The sequence below is a fragment of the Mesoplodon mirus genome (assembly GCF_964341445.2).
Source record: "Mesoplodon mirus genome assembly, chromosome: 2".
Taxonomy (NCBI): domain Eukaryota; kingdom Metazoa; phylum Chordata; class Mammalia; order Artiodactyla; family Ziphiidae; genus Mesoplodon; species Mesoplodon mirus.
The window spans coordinates 195,615,735-195,634,024 of NC_138977.1; the positions used below are offsets into that span (position 1 = coordinate 195,615,735).

Here is an 18,290-nt window from a genome sequence, read left to right on the forward strand (position 1 = left end):
GAAGTTCCCACATGCCGCGGAGCGGCTGGGACCGTGAGCCATGGCTGCGGAGTCTGCGTGTCCGGAGCCTGTGCTCCGCAACGGGAGAGGCCACAACAGTGAGAGGCCTGCATACCGCAAAAAAAACCATAACGTATTCCTAATCTTCTTGGCATGTGTCACAGAGTACATCTATCCAGGCCTAAAATCCACAGTAACCTCATTACCATTCCCACTAAACATGGTGTCTTTACAGTTGCTAAAGCAAGTCCTCCACCAGCAGGCAATACTAAGAATGTTTAAACATAAATTTTTAGTTTTTCAACTATGAGCTGGAATCCTGCTGTTTAGAAAGCAGATGACAGATGCCTAGGAAATTAAAGCAGCAACGTGAAAATAGCTTTTCCTTAGCAACAAAGTTATCCACAACCTTCCAGTTATAGCAAATTCACAGTTATTAATTTTAGAAGAAATCTGGGGTAGATTAAAATAAACACAGTGAAAATGGTTGAATTTTATTTTCTTTTTACCTTTCCAAGGATGGGATTGACCATTTTTCATATTTTCAGGTGCTAGGGGAAGAAAGGTTTTAAAATCACCCTTATGCCTTTCCCACAAGGAAACATACTCATGTGTGCTAATGTTGACACCTTTGCTATATGTCTATAGAACACAGAGAGATCTGTGAGTGCTCGGTTTGGTCTTAAGATTACGTTTTCATGAAACGAAGAAGGTCCAGCTGACAGAACCCTGCATACATCATACATTCACTCTCTAATCTCATTTCCTTCCATGCTGCTTGGGAGTGGGGCTGGAGGTGAGGGTATATAAATCAGCCCCAAATCAATTTCTAGTAGTAGAAGAGTATATCATATAGAGAACAACGGGTAAGAAAGTCATTTTAAATCTATAAAATGCATGACTGCCATGGCATCACCACTCCTCAACTCCCCAGGATGCAGACGTGCAGAGCCCTCTGGCTCTATCCATTTAACTGGCTACATCATAACCTTGCAGGCCACAGTTTCCTCTACTATATTAGAGGTTTGGACCAGCTCTTCCAAGTAAAAATAAGCACTCACCAAGAAACTGCTAACTGACTGATACCCCTGCCTTCTGGGGTCAAAAAACTTGAATATCCTACTGAGATAACTACTTAAAAAACTGTGGTTGTCTTTTTCCCATTAACAATCTCATAAACAGCGTCTAAACTCAAATATGAGAAGGAAAGAAGAACACTTAATCACTCTAAAGAGTTTTCACATTAAAAATTATCACAATCCCACAGGAGAAGACAATAAAAAGAGAGCAAAGGACAGAAGAGATGAGGGGTCAAGACCAGGAAGGAGAGACAAGACAAAAACGTCCCATGCCATTCAGAGAAGAGGAATATTTTTCTCTCTTTCTTAAGATGACCCAAACTCTATTTTAAAAGCTATTTCTAGTCAAAGGCTCTGAGACTCCCAGGGCTTCAAAATAAGCCCATGTGGTATTCAGAAAATATTTGAACTCACTTCTGGGTGTTGTTTCCTCTCAAAGGGTCAAACCAAACATAGCTATAGCTACAGCTGGGAAACTTTCAAGCCAGATCAAGGCCAGGGCCAGTAACAGCAGCAAGTTAAAGGCTGGGTTGTGGGAGTCCCAGACTAAGGCTAGGAGCAGAAATAGTCTGGGAACAGGTCGTCAGAACCCTCACTTCTTTTACTATTGAGTCATCTCATATATTCTAGCTGTGGCCAGGGACAAAGAGTAGTATTATCAGCACTTCTGTTAGTATGGTTACTAGTTCGTATTAATCTTCATGTAGGCTAAAAATATAAAGCCTTTGATAATCTTTAGCTAAAATTCAGGCCCAATATGTTTTTAGTGAAGAGAGGAAAAAAGATTAAATGTGTGAAGTACTTGAAGTGCTTGCAAAGAAAGGTGCAGTGGATAACATCTCACTAAATAAAAAATGGGTTATTCTAAAAAGTGCTATTCAAAGCAAATATGGTGTGCTATGGCTTAACTATCACAATGTTCCTTAAATAAAAGTATCAGAAAGCTCCAAATTAGCTAACAAAGTCAGACTCTCAGGTCTTCTACACTAAGCTAAAATAGAGTCAAGGGAACATTATTTCCCAATGGTATATTGATTTCAAAACTATTTTCCCTACTTATATAGAGACTGATGTGTTAGAAAGATACAACAGATAATCTCAAGAAATCAAGAGGTGAAGGACTACACATACTAAAGAGAATAGCAACCATGCTTTCAGTGCCCTTCCCAGCATTCTGAATATGCAGCTACCCCACCCCAACCCTTTGTAGATAGAAGACACATGTCCGGCAATTCCATTTCTGGGTAGTCAAAAGAACTGAAAGCAGGATCTTGAAGAGATATTTGCACTATTATGCTCACTGCAGCATTATTCACAATAACCAAGGTGTGGGTGCACTTAAATGCCCACTGACAGATGAATGGACAAAGAAAATGTAGTATATACATAAAACAGTATGTTATCCAGAAGTAATAAGGAAGGAAATCCTGTTGCATGTGACAACATGGATGAACTTTAAGGACATTATGCTAAATGAAATAAGCCATTCACAAGAGGACAAACACCATATGATTCAATATGAGGAATCTAAAGTAGTCAAACTCATAGAAAGCAGAAAGTAGAATGGTGATTGCCAGGGGTTGGGGGCAGGGGGAAGTGGGGAGTTGCTGTTCAAAGGGTATAAAGTTTCGATTATGCAAGATGAAAAAGTTCTAGCGATCTGCAGTATAACGTTGGACTTATGGTTAACAATACTGTACTGTACACTTAATTTGTTAAGAGGGTAGATCTCATGTGTTTTTTTCACCACAATAAGGAAAAAAAAAAAAAGAGAGAGACTATATTGTGGGTGGGACAAACTTGGAAAAAGGACCAAGGAAAGGAAAAACAATCAACTGCTTACTAAACTTTTGATTTTGAGCATGAAAGAAGAAAAGAAGCTGAAAACACTAATTACTCAACTGGGTTCCCTGGAACACTATTCCCAAGAGATGGTACATTTTAGAAGAGTTCCATGATCAAAAAATTTGTGGAAAATTGCATATTGTTTCCTTCTTGGATGTTCACAATGAGATTAGTATATAAAAGCTTCCAAGAAGTCCTAGAATAAACTAGCCTATTTAACTTTCTTCAAGAAAGCATTTCTAAACTCATTTGACTCAGAAAAAGATTTTTTTTGTAAAATAAATATTAAAATCCCAAGGGATTCATGTTTCATGGAGAACAATGTAGGAAATGATGATTTGGGGAACTAATTTTAGGGACAGATTCCTGGGCAGGGCAGACCTGCCTACTGAGAGTTCCTCCTCCTGTTTCAAAAACCCAAATAACCAACCAACATTACCCCTATCTTGCCTGAAATATTTAACTCCTTTTATAATGTGAAATTCCAATTAGACTGTCTAATAAACATCTTCCAGAAGAGCTCAAATATTAGTCATTTATGATTTCATGTAAATTAATGTGTTGTCAGTGTCACTGTGTATTGACAGAGTACTTTATAGTTTTCAAAACCACTTTAACACACATATACACATGTCCTTCCTTCAAGCTACACAATTAGTAGGTATAGTTAAGACTAAACCCAAGATTGGCTGATTCTAGTCTAGTATCCTTTCTACTAGAACAATAGCTGTGCTAAACAATAGCTGTGGGAGGGATCCCTGAGATTTTTATAAAGAAATAGTTCACATAAATCAAATCATATTTTTTTTTTTAGATTAAGGGAGACTCAACTGATTCTACCCTTACAAATTTTCTCAGGACCATGGAGAGTAGACAAAAGAGCAGAAAAATGGCCATGTAAAAAGATTACCCATTTTCTAATGATCTCATTTTTCACACTACAAAAATCTTTCATATGTAAGTGACCTAGACGAGCTATAAAGAAAACTGGATTTAGCAGAGCTTTCACATCTTAAGTGTTCATTTGGCATCACTTCTAAAAATACCATTAAAACAGACAGAATGAGTACAGGTGCCCTCTTTTGCCCTTATTGTACTTAAATACTTTAAACTGTTCCAGTTTTTCACAGAAACACTGTTCAAAAGAATATAAGTAAAATTTAATCCTAACCTTTTACTAAATTTCAGGTTCAAAATCTTTTCATTAGCAGAGAAGATACTGGTAAAAACACCTCTTTCTAGACTAAAGAGAGAAACACCTTCAATCCTTTAAATAGAAAATGCATCCAGGTGTTTACACCTTTAAAGGAAACTTGAGTCTCTACATACATGTCTTGACTAACATCCAAGTTGCATGTTGATAGATTGGCACTTATGTTAAATTTTCTTTTTATTTTTTTTTAGTGTCAACTTCAACTATTTCATTATCCTTATATTAAAGATTCTGAGTGCAACTGAGTAGGCACTTTAAAAGACAAAAAAAAAAAAAAAAAGAGAGCAAATTGACTATTAGTCTTGGACATATGGTTAGGAATCAACAGCGCAGTTTAAATAGGCCAAGCTCAGCAATGATACAGATCAACATCTGTACAGCCTAACAACTTTCCAGAGCACTTCTTCACCTTCATTGTGTATCTGTGGAATAAACCTTAAGGTTGTTAGGCTAGTGTCCTTATTACTTCGGGACAATAAAATCAAGCCTCAAAAGGTTAAGTAACTTGCCCAAGGTCACATCATGGCTGGGAGAAGAGCTAGGAGTATAAACTCAGATGTCTCAGTTCCTAAGCCAGGACACTTTTTTTTTTTTTTTTTTTACTGCAGTCATGGTTCTGTGGGTGATGATGGCAGGAGTGGGTGTGGGACCCTTAGATACATAAACACTCCCCCGCATTAGTGTTCTAGGGAGCCTCTGTTACCCATGAGAGTGTATGCCAAGGCAGAAGAAATGCTGAGAACCCTGGGACAACAACTTCGATATTGTCATCATAGGGATGAATAACCAGTGACTGTTGAACATTAGCCATAAAATATGCATAAATGTAAGCCTTAAAGGATTTATTTCAAGATGTTAATAACTTCTCTTTTGAAGTAAAAACTGAGGCATGAATTGTATTTGTCTCATTTATAATAATGTTCAATAACAAGGGTCATTATGACAGCAAAAATGCCAGTTTCACTAAATGTTATAATCCAGTGGACTTGCATTGGCTCACACTGACTTAAAAAAGGGTTTACATGAAGACAACATAAAAATTAAAATCAAAACAATTGCAAAAAAAATTTCAAATTCATTTTGTTAATATTCAAAATGACCTATAGACATACTGACAAATTCTGATATCAAACTCCAGACGTGCCCTGCTCTGTGCAGTATATGTTCACCTGAAAAGTTACATGAAATATGGAAACACGTATAAAACTAACTAAAGGACCTATAACACAACTCAGGGGTTCCTATCCAGGTCTGTGGGAAAATGACTTCATAGAAGAAGTGGGTTTAAAGAAACATTAGACCCTGGATGAGCAGCAACGTTCGGGAAGGGAGTTCCATAAGCAGAGGCAGCTCTCATGTCAATTACAGGTGTCTTGAGAGTCTCCAAGCCTCTCATAGATTCTTCTCTGTTGTAAATAAAGGGGGTTGGATGAGGTCATGCCCAAGTTAAAGTCTAGCTTTAATGTACTATAAGTGTCAAAGAATACTTTTTGATATGCTAAACAGCAAAACCTAAACTTCTTTATTACTCAAGTGCGTGCTTAACTAAGTAAAAAAAGAAAGCTGTGCAGAGTGCCCTCTGGTGGACAGCTGGACATGCCAAAGGGCTTCCCATCTGGAAGTTCTCAATCAGCATTCATTCAACAACTCATTCATTCATTCAAATATAATTAAATAATGTGTGTCCACTGTGTGTCAGTTATTGAGTATACAGTAGCTAACACGAGAGACACACAGTCATTGATTGCCCTCATCGACTGCAGAGTCTAGAAGCATAGGTGGACATTAAAGCATTGCTTCATTACAGAGGTATTTAATGCCACAAAGGAATAATAGATGGTATTATGACAATGATCTATGGGGAAGATGTAAGCTCCACTGAAGAAAGGATTCCTAAAATTTTCACAATTAAGCTGAGACCTGAAGGAAAAGTGAGCTTTAGGCAGGCAGAGGAAACAGTATCCATGATCGCTCTGTAAAATAGAGAAAAAGGCCAGCTGTGATTGACTCAAGATGAGGAAATGGGAGCTGAGGCAGAGGTGGTATGTAGTACACGAAGCGTCATGTAGGCGGTGTTAATTAAGGATTTTGACCTTTAACCAAAGAGCAGTAGAACATAATCAAAAGGTTTAAAGGGGGGAAAGATGTGATTCAAATCATGATTTTAAAAGATCACTTTAGTTTTTAATGTAAAGAATGGAGTTGGGCAAAAGTTGAATTGGGGTTGCTTCTAGTCCTTGCTCTCCCATATACCATCCTAGTTTATTCTACACACTTACTGAGTGTCAGCCAAGTGCCAAGCACTCCCATTCAGATCTCTGGGCACAGGTAGCAGAGTCAAGATCATGGCAGCTGCGTAAGGAACTACCATCAGAAGCCTCTTCCACCTCTGCTAGTCCTCCCATTGCTGCGCATACTATGGCGAAAAGCTTGTTGATGCGTACGTTTATCAGCCCACTCCAACAAGTCACATATTCTTGGGGGACCCTAATTACTGCCATAGCAGGGGGAAGAAATTTGCCACAACAGCCTGGGCTGCCTTGTTCCTGTGACTTCAAAGAGCACAAGTTAATAAGTAGGATCCCCTCCCTATAATGAGCTGAGTAAAATTATACAGGATAAATGCACTATCCCCCAACTCCCTGTCCTCACTGGGGTCATTATTCAATTGATCCTTTTATTGCAGACTTGAAGGATGCACATTCAAATACTTTTTCCTGTGTTCTAAAATTGACTGTGGTGATGATTGTACAACTATGTAAATGTACTAAAAACTGAACTGAATACTTTAAATTGTTGATTTGTAGGGTATATGAATTATATCTCAATAAAGTTGTTTCCAAAACAAAAATTTTTTAAATCACCTCTTCTTTAAAGATGATGACATGGATGAGTGAGATGACAGCAGAGATAAAAGTGCCAAAGCCATAGGTGCCACTGTTTCTGTAACTGTTGCATACTGGCATATTTTATATTCATAGGCAAGCCAGAAGTCTCTAGGATGATGAGAAGAAATCAACTCCATAAAGGTTGTATTTTCCCCATACATCACTCCATCTAAAAGCTTAGCCAAAGAGCAGCGATAACAACAACGACGACGATACATAAACATACAAACTCTCAAAAGAGATGTCCTTTTTGAAAAAAGGTGGTTGGATATAAAAGAGGTTAATGAAATATACCAGTCAGATCCTTCTTCATTTACCTCCCACAGTTTACCTAGGAAAGGTGCAGCCTGAGAACAGACACCTTACACAGAGCTAGAACTTCCATGATTCCAGACATTGCTGCTCTGCAGAAGGCCCTTTCCCACTCTCCATATGGGGCAAACAGTGAAAGAGGAAAGGGCTGCAAACACGAAGCAAGTGGCCTGTAAGATGCCATCTATACTTGTTTTTGTTTTTTAAATCTGCTGATTCCACTGAATCTGCATTTATAATGATACAGACAGCAAAAGAGATTCCTTTGACCAGAAGGATAATAAAGGTTGAAGCTATTCAAAATAGTCAAGGCCTCGGTTTAAAAGCAACTTTAGGCTAACATTAGAACGAAGGAGAAAAAGACTATAGCATCTTGGAATTTGCAATAGCAAGGCAAAGGGATTGTGGGCACAGGTAGACACCTGCCACTGACTTTCAAAGCTTCAAAACCTTAGCTATGAGACTATTGCTAAAAACCTGGAAGGGTTATTCAGGAAAGAAGGGTGTGCCCAACAACAGAAATTCTCCATGGTCAATCAAGAAGAGAGCCCCTGAGAAAGAAAAAGGGCATTACCTAAGGAAATACTAATATGCTTATATATAATGGGAGCTCTCTGGAAAGCTCAAACTTAAGCTTTAGAAGAAAGACACATAAATATAAAAGTAGAATCAACCTAAAAAAGCATCTACAGCAAACGGTGCAGTTAACAGAGGCTCAGAATGCCAGAGACAACAAAACAAGGTATTGCTGGCCATGTTCAAAGCAAGAAGAAAACAAGAGGATAGAGTAACAGTTTGGGAGAAAGGAGTGTAATATTCACAGAAGACCGGTGAAAAAGGAGCCCCACTCAAGATGGAAGCTGACTTCCTTCTCTTATAATAAAGAAAATGGTCTGCACCTTGGTCAGGGCAAACAAAGAGCATGAAGATGGAGCTGGGAGACAGGGAGAGAAAGGAATCCGTCACTTTCAATGACTTCCAGTTCTCCCACTTAGATGACTCTCATCCTAGGGCACTGAAGGAACTGATAGGTCCCTTCTGACACCATGTGGATGGAGATGGCATTCTTTTGCCCACAACAGTCCCACTCTACATGTGTCCAGTGAGTCACATTGTATATATTACTTTCTTGCTCAGTATCTCTTCTGGGCTTCTCAACAATCTAGTCAGATACACAAAGCTATTACTACTGCCCTCATTATACACTGAAACTCAGAATTTAAGTGACCTGCTCAAAATCACACAGCCCACCAGGAACAGGACCAGACCTGGTCATCTGACTCTAGCCAGTGCCCTTTTCACTAACCAGTGTATCATTTCACTGCATCTTCAGCAGAGTAACCGATAAAATTCAAGCTACGTAATATTAACAACAGTGTTAGTATACTTCCAGCAAGATGAATACTATTAACCAGCAAGTGCCAGTTAAACATCTATTAACTGCCATATGACTCTGGCTGTTCAATCTTCAAATCTCATTTAATCTTCACACCATCCCCAGGAGGGAGTTGCAGATGAGGACCCAAGGCTCCCGGCATTGAGTAACTTGCTTGAGTCACCAGTGACTGGTGCAGCAAAGGTTTAACTGTAGTGGAATCTGTTCTAGGTTCAAACTCCATACTCCTTCCATTACAACTGGCTGTTACCCTAAATGTTTATCAAGAACTACTCTAAGATATGGAGGGTATGGTTAACCCAAATACAATGAGCAGAAAACAGTCAATGGCTTTCCTGAGTCTTGAGAAGTTTGATGTGCCAAATATATTTCTATAGCATGAGCTATGATTACGCTAACAAAAGAAAAGCCACTTCTTTCTTTTTTACCTACGTCAAAGTCGTATGGGAATCAATGCTGAGGGCATGAGCATAGCAGGGGTGAGAGTAGAGGCAGGCAATAAAACAAACAGTGCCTGAATTTTCTATGATGCTTAAAGGGGTTCAAAGATTACTGTAATCCCTGGGGTAAGTGTGCTCCCTTCTAACTAAGGAATAGGCCAGGAGGTTGTTAGGGTCAGAGCAAAGGAAGGATATAAGCATGAGCAAGTGGAACCTTCTTTTATCATCTCTAGGACCTACCTCCTGAGAAGTCTCATTAGTTCTGGCTTCAGAGGGGAACAAAGAAAGCTACTTTGACAGAGATGAGAACATAAGTGCCCTTCAGGTTAAGTTTATTGCCTGGGATCACCAGTGATGGGGGCAAGAGTGGTCTAAATGGAATGGAATCTGGGGCTTCAGACTCACAGATGTATAGGCACTAGCAAGTCCACCAGCAGCAGTAGTTAAGAGAACACTCCACATAACACCATTTGTCAATTCAACAAAGGTTTATCGAGCATCTACTGTATCTATACATCAAGCAATGGGCAAGCTCTGTGGAGCTTACAGTCTGTAGGGGAATTACTGATACAGAAGGGGTGCTGTGGGCACTTGAAAACTAGGAATGGAGCTGAATGTTTATCACCCCTGAGTTTCCACTGATTCAGAGTGCTTCAAAATTCTGTAAAACTTCATTCATTTTAATTAAAAAACAAACCACCACTACTTACTTTTAAGGATCCCAGTAGATGCAGCAAATAGACTACTTATTTTAAGCACTGGCTTTTATAATTTGATCTATGTCTTAAAGAAAATGTAATCCTGTTGACTATAAAAAAAATTCATCACCAGTTGAAACTTTCACCTCCTAAGAAACTTAGGTCTACTACGCAAAATTAGTCAGTCAACCAGAGAGAGTATAGGTGAAACTTTGTAATACGACATATTTACTACTTTACTTATTCTAGTCCAGTGTATGCCCCAAGAACAGCCTTTGCTGGAAGTATTAACAACCACTGTACAATTGCATAGGGAGGTGTTTAAGACTTGATGTTCTCCCACTTGATCTTTTAATCTATCCATACAGGTCCCAGATTAGCTACTAATACCTTCTATTCCCCCCAAGCTTCCAAATAGCAGCAGAGCTGGAATTTAAGGGATTTAAACCTGTGTCTGTCTCCAAACCCAACTGAGCACACCAATGCCCTACAGCTCTACTGCCCCCTGTTTAGATGAGAGTTAGCAAATCTGAGTGCCTCTACTGGTCAGGTAGGTAACACCAATGAGCAAAGAGGCAGGTAATTGATATGCATATTTGGTATGAGCAGAAGAACTATGGGAGCTGGAGAGGGGACTGGAGGGGACAGCAGCTATTTGGCTCCAGTGACTGCTACCACGTATGCTCTTGCAATTTTTTTTGGCCATGCTGTGTGGCATGTGGGATCTTAGTTCCCTGACCAGGAATTGAACCCGTGCCTCCTGCAGTGGAAGCACGGAGTCTTAACCACTGGAATGCCAGGGAAGTCCCTATGTTCTTGCAATTTTAAAAGAAACCAGAACTTCAAAATTTTATGTATACTCCTGAATATTAACATTAAATGTTAGTTCAAGTTTGTTTGTTTTAAGAGTACCACATGGGTCAAGCAGGTTAACAGCTCTCAATCTTCGTTAACGTGCTGTTGGCATCATATTTTGAACAGCACTGGTTTGCTTTGCTAAATTCTGCAGTGTTATTTTCATAAGTGTAACATCACCCTGGAGACGAGTGAGAGAGAAAGTTCATTAACGCCTTAAATACAAAGGGCGCTCTCTTTCAGGCAGCCTAGATGGACTCATGGACTAATGTCATGTAAGGCAGAGCTGCTCACTTTGATCACAAGGTGCTTTTCTCCCCAAGGGCCCACAGAATAAATTTCATTTCTTTCCCATAGCAATTATACCCTGAACAGTTGCTTACCCGTTTGTCAATGTCATTGTGTTGGAGCTGCACAAAGCGAGCGCTGATGGCTGCAATGTAACTCTGCTGATTGGAGAATGCCACGCGGCCAGCACCTTTGGGGTACTTCAGCTCTGGGTCCGTATCAATGCCAGCATAGCAGACACCGCCATACAAACGGTCCATGATCATTGCCAGTTCAACTGCAAGAAAATAAACACTGTTCGGTATAAATGTTTAGAAGGTACTCTTGCCCAGGAGAAGGAAGGACTATGTAAGGATCATGCAGTGTAATTAAGAAACGGAAAACCCATGTTAAGTCTCATGAAGAGTGTCTACACCAGTCTTACAGCTCAAGAAGGGGAGCTCCTCATAGGATATTTGAAAATAAAATGAAAAAAAAATTTAAGAGTTTATATAATCAGAATTTCAGCAACAGTATAAAAGAGATGATCTATCAGCAATCCTCCTGTTCTAATTTCTAACTGCTTAGTCCACTGGAGTGGGCCCTGGGTAGGCAAAGCATTTCAGGTGCCCTAACAAGTTAATAAGAAACAGCTCTACTTACTGACCTCTAGGACTGAAAGCAATTACTAAAGTCACACTACTGTATTAAGATCAAGCTATAGAAAGAATTTAATTTAAAAAAGAACTTAATTCATTTTAACTAGAGGCAATATGTTTACAGGCTTAAAGTAAATCTCTACAATTAAAAAAAAACTAAAGATTTTAAGAGTATATACTTTCCCAATTGAGAACTCTCCATACTAACTTCTCACACTGAATTCTTAAATAATAGTACTAAAAATGATCACAGCAGCAATGATTTATTGAGCACTTACAATGTGCCAGGAAACACTAAGCTGCTACAAAGGCAGTAAAAACATACTCATCCTACACCCTGCTATAAATCCAGAGGTCTGGTCTGCACACCTCACCATATTTCTTCTAAGTATACCTTTATATTGGTATATTTGCAAAACACCTGTACAGAAGGCACTTGGAAATTGGACCATTCCAAAGGTCTGATATTCTAAAATTGTCCTCATCAAAAGGTACCATGGAGAGACACATAGCAGTTACTTACCTGGATCCACATTGCCTGAAGGTAATTGTTTACTTGATACTGGATGGCACCTCCTCCAGGTATGACCATTCCTTTCAGGCCACTCACATGGCTTAAGTCCAAAAGACTTAGTCCTACCCCTGGCGAACGACCCAAGAATCCACTTCCCTCAAACACCTACACATGGCATTTGGAAAGGAGCAGACAGGGAAGACAGATGATGACCTGGGACACAGCCAGTGTGCAAAGACCATCAGACAGTAGAGCTCCACAGGAATCAGTACCTGGGGAGAAGGAAAGCAGCACAACCTGGAGGGGCAGGGGAAGAACTCTGCAGCAGGCACAAGGGCTGAAGGGCTGAACGGCGTACGATTGCTACAAACAGAAGGAAAGCCAAGTACTACTGGTTCCTGTAATAGGAAGCTGCTGAGGCAGTAAGAAAGCTGTATCGCCAGACAGGAAGGCTGTCTTTCTATTCAACTTCTTCAAAATTTGTCCCCAAACCAGACTGCTTAATACTGGTAATTGTTTTCTAAGTGCCTGTTTCTAACTGGAAGAATGACTTCCAACCAACAGGTAGTTTTCAGAAGGTGAGAAAATAAATTAGCAATAATTAAGCCAGAGAATAAGTGCTTTTAAAGACAGAACAGCAGAAAGCTATCCCAATGATCCCATTATGATCAGAATTACTGAGTCACATCAGCCAAGGGAACACTGCTGGTTAGAGCCCAAGTGAACCCTGACTGCAGTCTTGGGGCAGGATCCAGGAATCACATTCATTCAAACAATGCAATAAGAATCATGTGTGTACCCTAAATATCAGAGTTCAGTGGGTCCTCATACTTCACCCCAACAACTTCTGATGGCTTGGGGACTTCCTCACATAACTAACATTATTCCAGTTACAGAGAACAAGAAACTGAATGTGGAATTAATTCACTGCAGTCATTAATGAATTTCCTTTATTAGTCAAGTGGGCTTAGTAAAATATGTAACCTCAGGGCCTGGAAATTAAACACTAATTTTCCAAAGACGTGGCTTCCTCTGGAATAGAATAAGACAGTGAAAACTCCCTCAGCCTGGTGAATGGCCAGGAAAAGAATGCTGTCAAGGGACTGAATACACTTGTCTTCCACCCGTAGGAAGGATTCAAGAAAATATCTAATTTACAAAGAAGGTATACATACCAGCTGTGAGCTTGAAGCTCCAGCTGAAGAGAAGAGTTACTGTAACCACAGGTTCTTCTACTGCATCTTGGTCTCCAAAGGAACCTTAGGGGTCCTCAGATGCCAGAGATGGCACCTCCCACAAGCACTTTGTGAATCTGGCTGCTGGAAAATCATTTTCACGTGCCAAAGATTAGGTCACGGTTGATGCTGCTGGCAGTTACGTACTTTTGATAGGAAAAAGAAACCCTCATTCACTTATGTTTTATGAAAACTATATAAATAAATAATTTCCACGTAAAAGCTTATATACAGTCATTTTCTTGGCCACCCAAAACTCTGCAGGCATTTGAGCCAATGAAGTCTCACTCAAGTGAAGGGCAATTTGTTGAGAAACTACAAGAAAGAAACCAAGGTGACTAAAGAAAGTTTTCTGGGGGGGAAGAATATGAAGATTACCCATCTCTCTACCTTAATCTGTATTTTAACTACAAAAGTTCTAATACTATGATGACCCTTGAAGGAAAGTAAATAATGACCAAACAACTGCTGTTTGTATTTGGTCCTTTACTCAATCAGCAAGTCTTCACTAAAAGAATACTTCTTGCAGGCTAAGCTCATGCTGGGCTCAAACACCAGAGGTATGTCACCTAAGTACTAAACAGAGTTTTTAATTATTGAGAAAAGTAACCAGTTGGTAAAAACAGCATTAAAAAAAATACTAACAGTTCATCCACTACATAGGTAACTAACAGACACAGAGCAAGCTCTCCTCAAATCCTACAAATTTCCAATCCGAAAATATTTTTTATATGGAAGATACAAATTCACCTACAGATGTCATAATGTACCACTACTTTTAGAGACTAGGTTTTAAAGGGTTCTTTAGAGTGAGTATTATCAGTTAATGTAGGAAAGTCCCATATAAATTCCCTTCCTCTGATTAGGGGGAAGCTGAGCCAAGAAGAGGGCTACCATTTTGACTACTTGGGAGGAAGAGAGAAAAACAAAAAAAGCAGTAAGGATCTGGTAGAAGTCAACTAAAACCTTCGTGGGTCTATCTATACCTTATGCTCTCAATCCTGCTCAAGAAATGTGAGTCCTTGGGCTTCCCTGGTGGCGCAGTGGTTGAGAGTCCACCTGCCGATGCAGGGGACACGGGTTCGTGCCCCGGTCCGGGAAGATCCCACATGCCGCGGAGCGGCTGGGCCCGTGAGCCATGGCCGCTGAGCCTGCGCATCCGGAGCCTGTGCTCCGTGACGGGAGAGGCCACAACAGTGAGAGGCCTGTGTACCGCAAAATAAATAAATAAATAAAAATTTTTAAAAAAGAAATGTGAGTCCTTGATCAAGGAAGTGTCTTATCTGGAAAATGTAGTCAAACCACCCACTAAACCTATGACAGTGAATCCTCATTCTAAACCATCCTCTGTAGAGGACAAGGACAGCGTAGCTCCCCAGAGCACGTTCTTAACATTTAACCTGAGGAAGATGAGGCTACCGGAGCAGGACATACAAGTAGAGGCTGAAATTCAGACAGATGGAGGTGACAGCAGGCATAGAGTCCATGAGGAAGTCAGGAATCTCCAAACCACTTCTATTTTTTCCTTTCAATCCAGACAGTGTTCACAGCGTCTGTCTGGTCACCACAGGGGTGGGAAATTAAGAGTTCTGGTAGCTATATCCAAGGGCATTCTGTACTTTGGATAAGATGTTCTGTGCTCTTAAGACAACTCAAGTCATCTCATAAACAACTGTTCCATGGTAACAGTACACTACTATGAGTATAACCCACACATTGGCTCTTGTGATGAGCTTCACCATGTCCCAGACTGGAGAAGGAAAAAAGAATATTGCAGTTGTATGTAGTGTATAGCGTTTCCATGAATTCCTCTGGGTTGTGGTGACTATGCCCTGAAGGTGAATCTGAACCCCACCTGTGGTTCCTTGTTTTGCTCCTAATTCTTCACAGAGATCTGAAAGGGACTTCAGTTCATCAGAAAGAAAATCATGATGACTCCCCATCCTGTCCCACCCCAAGATCCTGTTCCTGTCATTCAATTAGATTTCAAAGCTAGCCTAAGGCAATGTATAAGTCTGAGACACTATGAGAGCCAAACAGGGTAGAGCAGGAGTGAGGATTCCTGAGGGAAATACTACACACAATTCTAAATTGTGAATCTAGAAGCTACATTTCTCCTCTTTGGAAATAACAAAGCAGACAGGAAAGAGGCATAAGGCACCTCAGGATGACAAGAGGTCTGGACTTCTGAAAGAAAGGAAAATTCAACTTGAAGGTGGACTTTCTGGGTTTACGATTGCTGAGTTGGTTCATGAACGCAGTTCACACATCTTTAGTGGAGGAAATGTGCTCATTAGCTTCCACCCTGCATGAGACGTTGGGAAGTTAAGAATATTTTCACATAAATGATATGAACTACCAGCTAAGTAAGAAGGATAAGAGTTTTAACTTGATTAAATCGAGCTGGTACCAGATTGACTGTTATTGCTGTTACTGAGACAACATCTCAGATCTCAGCTTGATAAAGCAGCTTCCTTCTGTGCAAAGAGCCCCAAACTTGAAGTCTGGAGATCTGAGTTTGAACCTTGACTTTCTCACTTGTTGTGGTCTTGACTAGTCACCCCCTTTGAACTCTGCTCCCTTATCTCTAAATGAAAAGTCTACCACTTATAACCTCACAGGGTTATCATGAGGATTAAACATACATGAGAGTTCTGAGCACACTGCTGGGCAAAGAGCAGTGCTGAAATGTTTAGTTTTGTCCAGCAGTTGTTTTTCCCTCTACTCATAAATCTTTGCTTAACATTTACTTGGCCTGGTTTCTGCTCCATAAGCACCAGTTCATCCCAGTCTTACTTTGGCTTTATGCTAATGTTGCTCAAACTGCCACTGATATGGCAAACTTTGACATCGGCTGTGGGTGAGAGTTTGCTTTTTTGGAGGAGGAGCAAACAAACAGACATTATAAAGTCCTTAAGCCTAAGGGCAATGAAGTTAATCAAGTCAGTATGCCAATTCTGGAGTTTATCTGAGACAACTCATTCTGAACTTGGGACTTGGTGAAAGAAAAAGCTTCTACAAAAAAAAAAAAAGGTGTCCACAATGTTCACTGCAGCTCTATTTACAATAGGCAGGACATGGAAGCAACTTAAGTGTCCATTGACAGATGAATAGATAAAGAAGATGTGGCACATTTATACAATGGAATATTACTCAGCCATAAAAAGAAATGAAATTGAGTTATTTGTAGTGAGGTGGATGGACCCAGAGTCTGTCATACAGAGTGAAATAAGTCAGAAAGAGAAAAACAAATACCGTAGGCTAACACATCTATATGGAATCTTAAAAAAACAAAAATGGTTCTCATGAACCTAGGGGCAGGACAGGAATAAAGATGCAGACGTAGAGAATGGACTTGAGGACAAGGAGAGGGGGAAGGGTAAGCTGGGATGAAGTGAGAGAGTGGCATGGACATATATACACTACCAAATGTAAAACAGATAGCTAGTGGGAAGCAGCTGCATAGCACAGGGAGATCAGCTTGGTGCTTTGTGATCACCTAGAGGGGTGGGATAGGGAGGGTGGGAGGAAGATGCAAGAGGGAGTGGATATGAGGATAGATGTATACATATAGCTGATTCACTTTGTTATAAAGCAGAAACTAACACAACATTCTAAAGCAACTATACTCCAATAAAGATGTTAAAAAAAAAAAAAAAAAAGGTGTTGGCAGGGGGACTTCCCTGGAGGTCCAGAGGTTAAGACTCTGTGCTTCCACTGCAGGGGGTGCGAGTTCCATCCCTGGTCTGGGAACTAAGATACTACCTGCTGCACGGTGCAGCCAAAAAAAAAAAAAAGAGAGAGAAAGAAAAAAAAGAAAAAGAAAAAGCTTCTAGTGCTGACAAACTTGACATAAAGATGATTTCTGCCTGCTACCACTTCACTGAACAAAAAGGCTACGGTTATAATACTCCTATTTCCTTAATCATAAATCAGGATGTGATTCCTAATACATGTGGACTACCAGAATATCTGCAGAATGTCTGAAATAAATGCTCTTAGAAAAATTCATCATGTATGTTCTCTAGATGTATGTCATACCTTACTGAATATTTACCTCAAAAAAATTTTTCCCTAGAATTTCCATAGAAAGCCATCCTCACAACAGTTGAGGGGGGAGTTGGGAGGGGGGAAGGTGGAGAAGGAAATTTCAGGATCCATCACAGAATATTAGCAGGGAAGAAAAAGACAGGAAAGAATCATCAGAGCAATAGTTAGGAAGATGGGAGACCCAAAGATGATGGGCAAATGGTAGGCTCCAGCAACTCAAGACTGATCTGTTCTGCAGGGCCTGGTCAGATAAACTGTCAAAAGGAAGTCATAAAGTGGAGGAACAGCTCACAGATGCCTCTAATTAGAGAGGAAGACTGAGGGTTTTTCAAGCCTGATCAAAACTGGAAGTGGATGGGTCCCAAAGCTTGATCACTGAGGCAGCCCCCAAATGAGATGTCTAAGCCAAGAAGCTAGAGTCAGAGAACACTCATGTTTACAAACCAGGGAAGAATACAGGGACCAGATCCTTCATTTTCCACTTTTTCCTGGTGGTCTCCTCATAACCCCCAAGCCCGGCACTTAGTTGCTCTCAGAGCAAAGAGATGTGGTCTGGAGAGGTTCTAATGTCATAGGGATATGCAACAGGGATATTTCCATACTGAGATTTAGGAAGACATGCTGTTTACAACACTTGAATGAAGAGTGGCAACATGCTGTTGCACGTCCAGGTAGTAGCGGGAGGAGAGACAGACCAGACAGACAGACCACCCCTTTCCCTGTACTGACTTCTCTGAAGAGTATGTACACTTTAGCCACACGGTGGCATGGCGAGTCTACCCACAGCCTTTCCTAGCGTCGGGGTGGGGAGAAGTGGGGAGTGGAAGGAAAGCAAGATG

At 40.3% G+C, this 18,290-nt stretch overlaps 1 protein-coding gene across 4 annotated transcripts in view; it reads right to left on the bottom strand.

The window, feature by feature from the left end:
- Window positions 1-18,290, bottom strand: part of CPEB3 (cytoplasmic polyadenylation element binding protein 3) — a 180,217-nt gene that overhangs the window by 13,674 nt on the left and 148,253 nt on the right. For all 4 annotated transcript variants that reach the window (XM_082630111.1, XM_082630114.1, XM_082630112.1 and 1 more), the window contains exon 9: window positions 11,110-11,291. In XM_082630111.1, coding sequence (XP_082486237.1) covers window positions 11,110-11,291 — 182 coding nt within the window. The remainder of the gene's footprint in view (window positions 1-11,109; window positions 11,292-18,290) is intronic.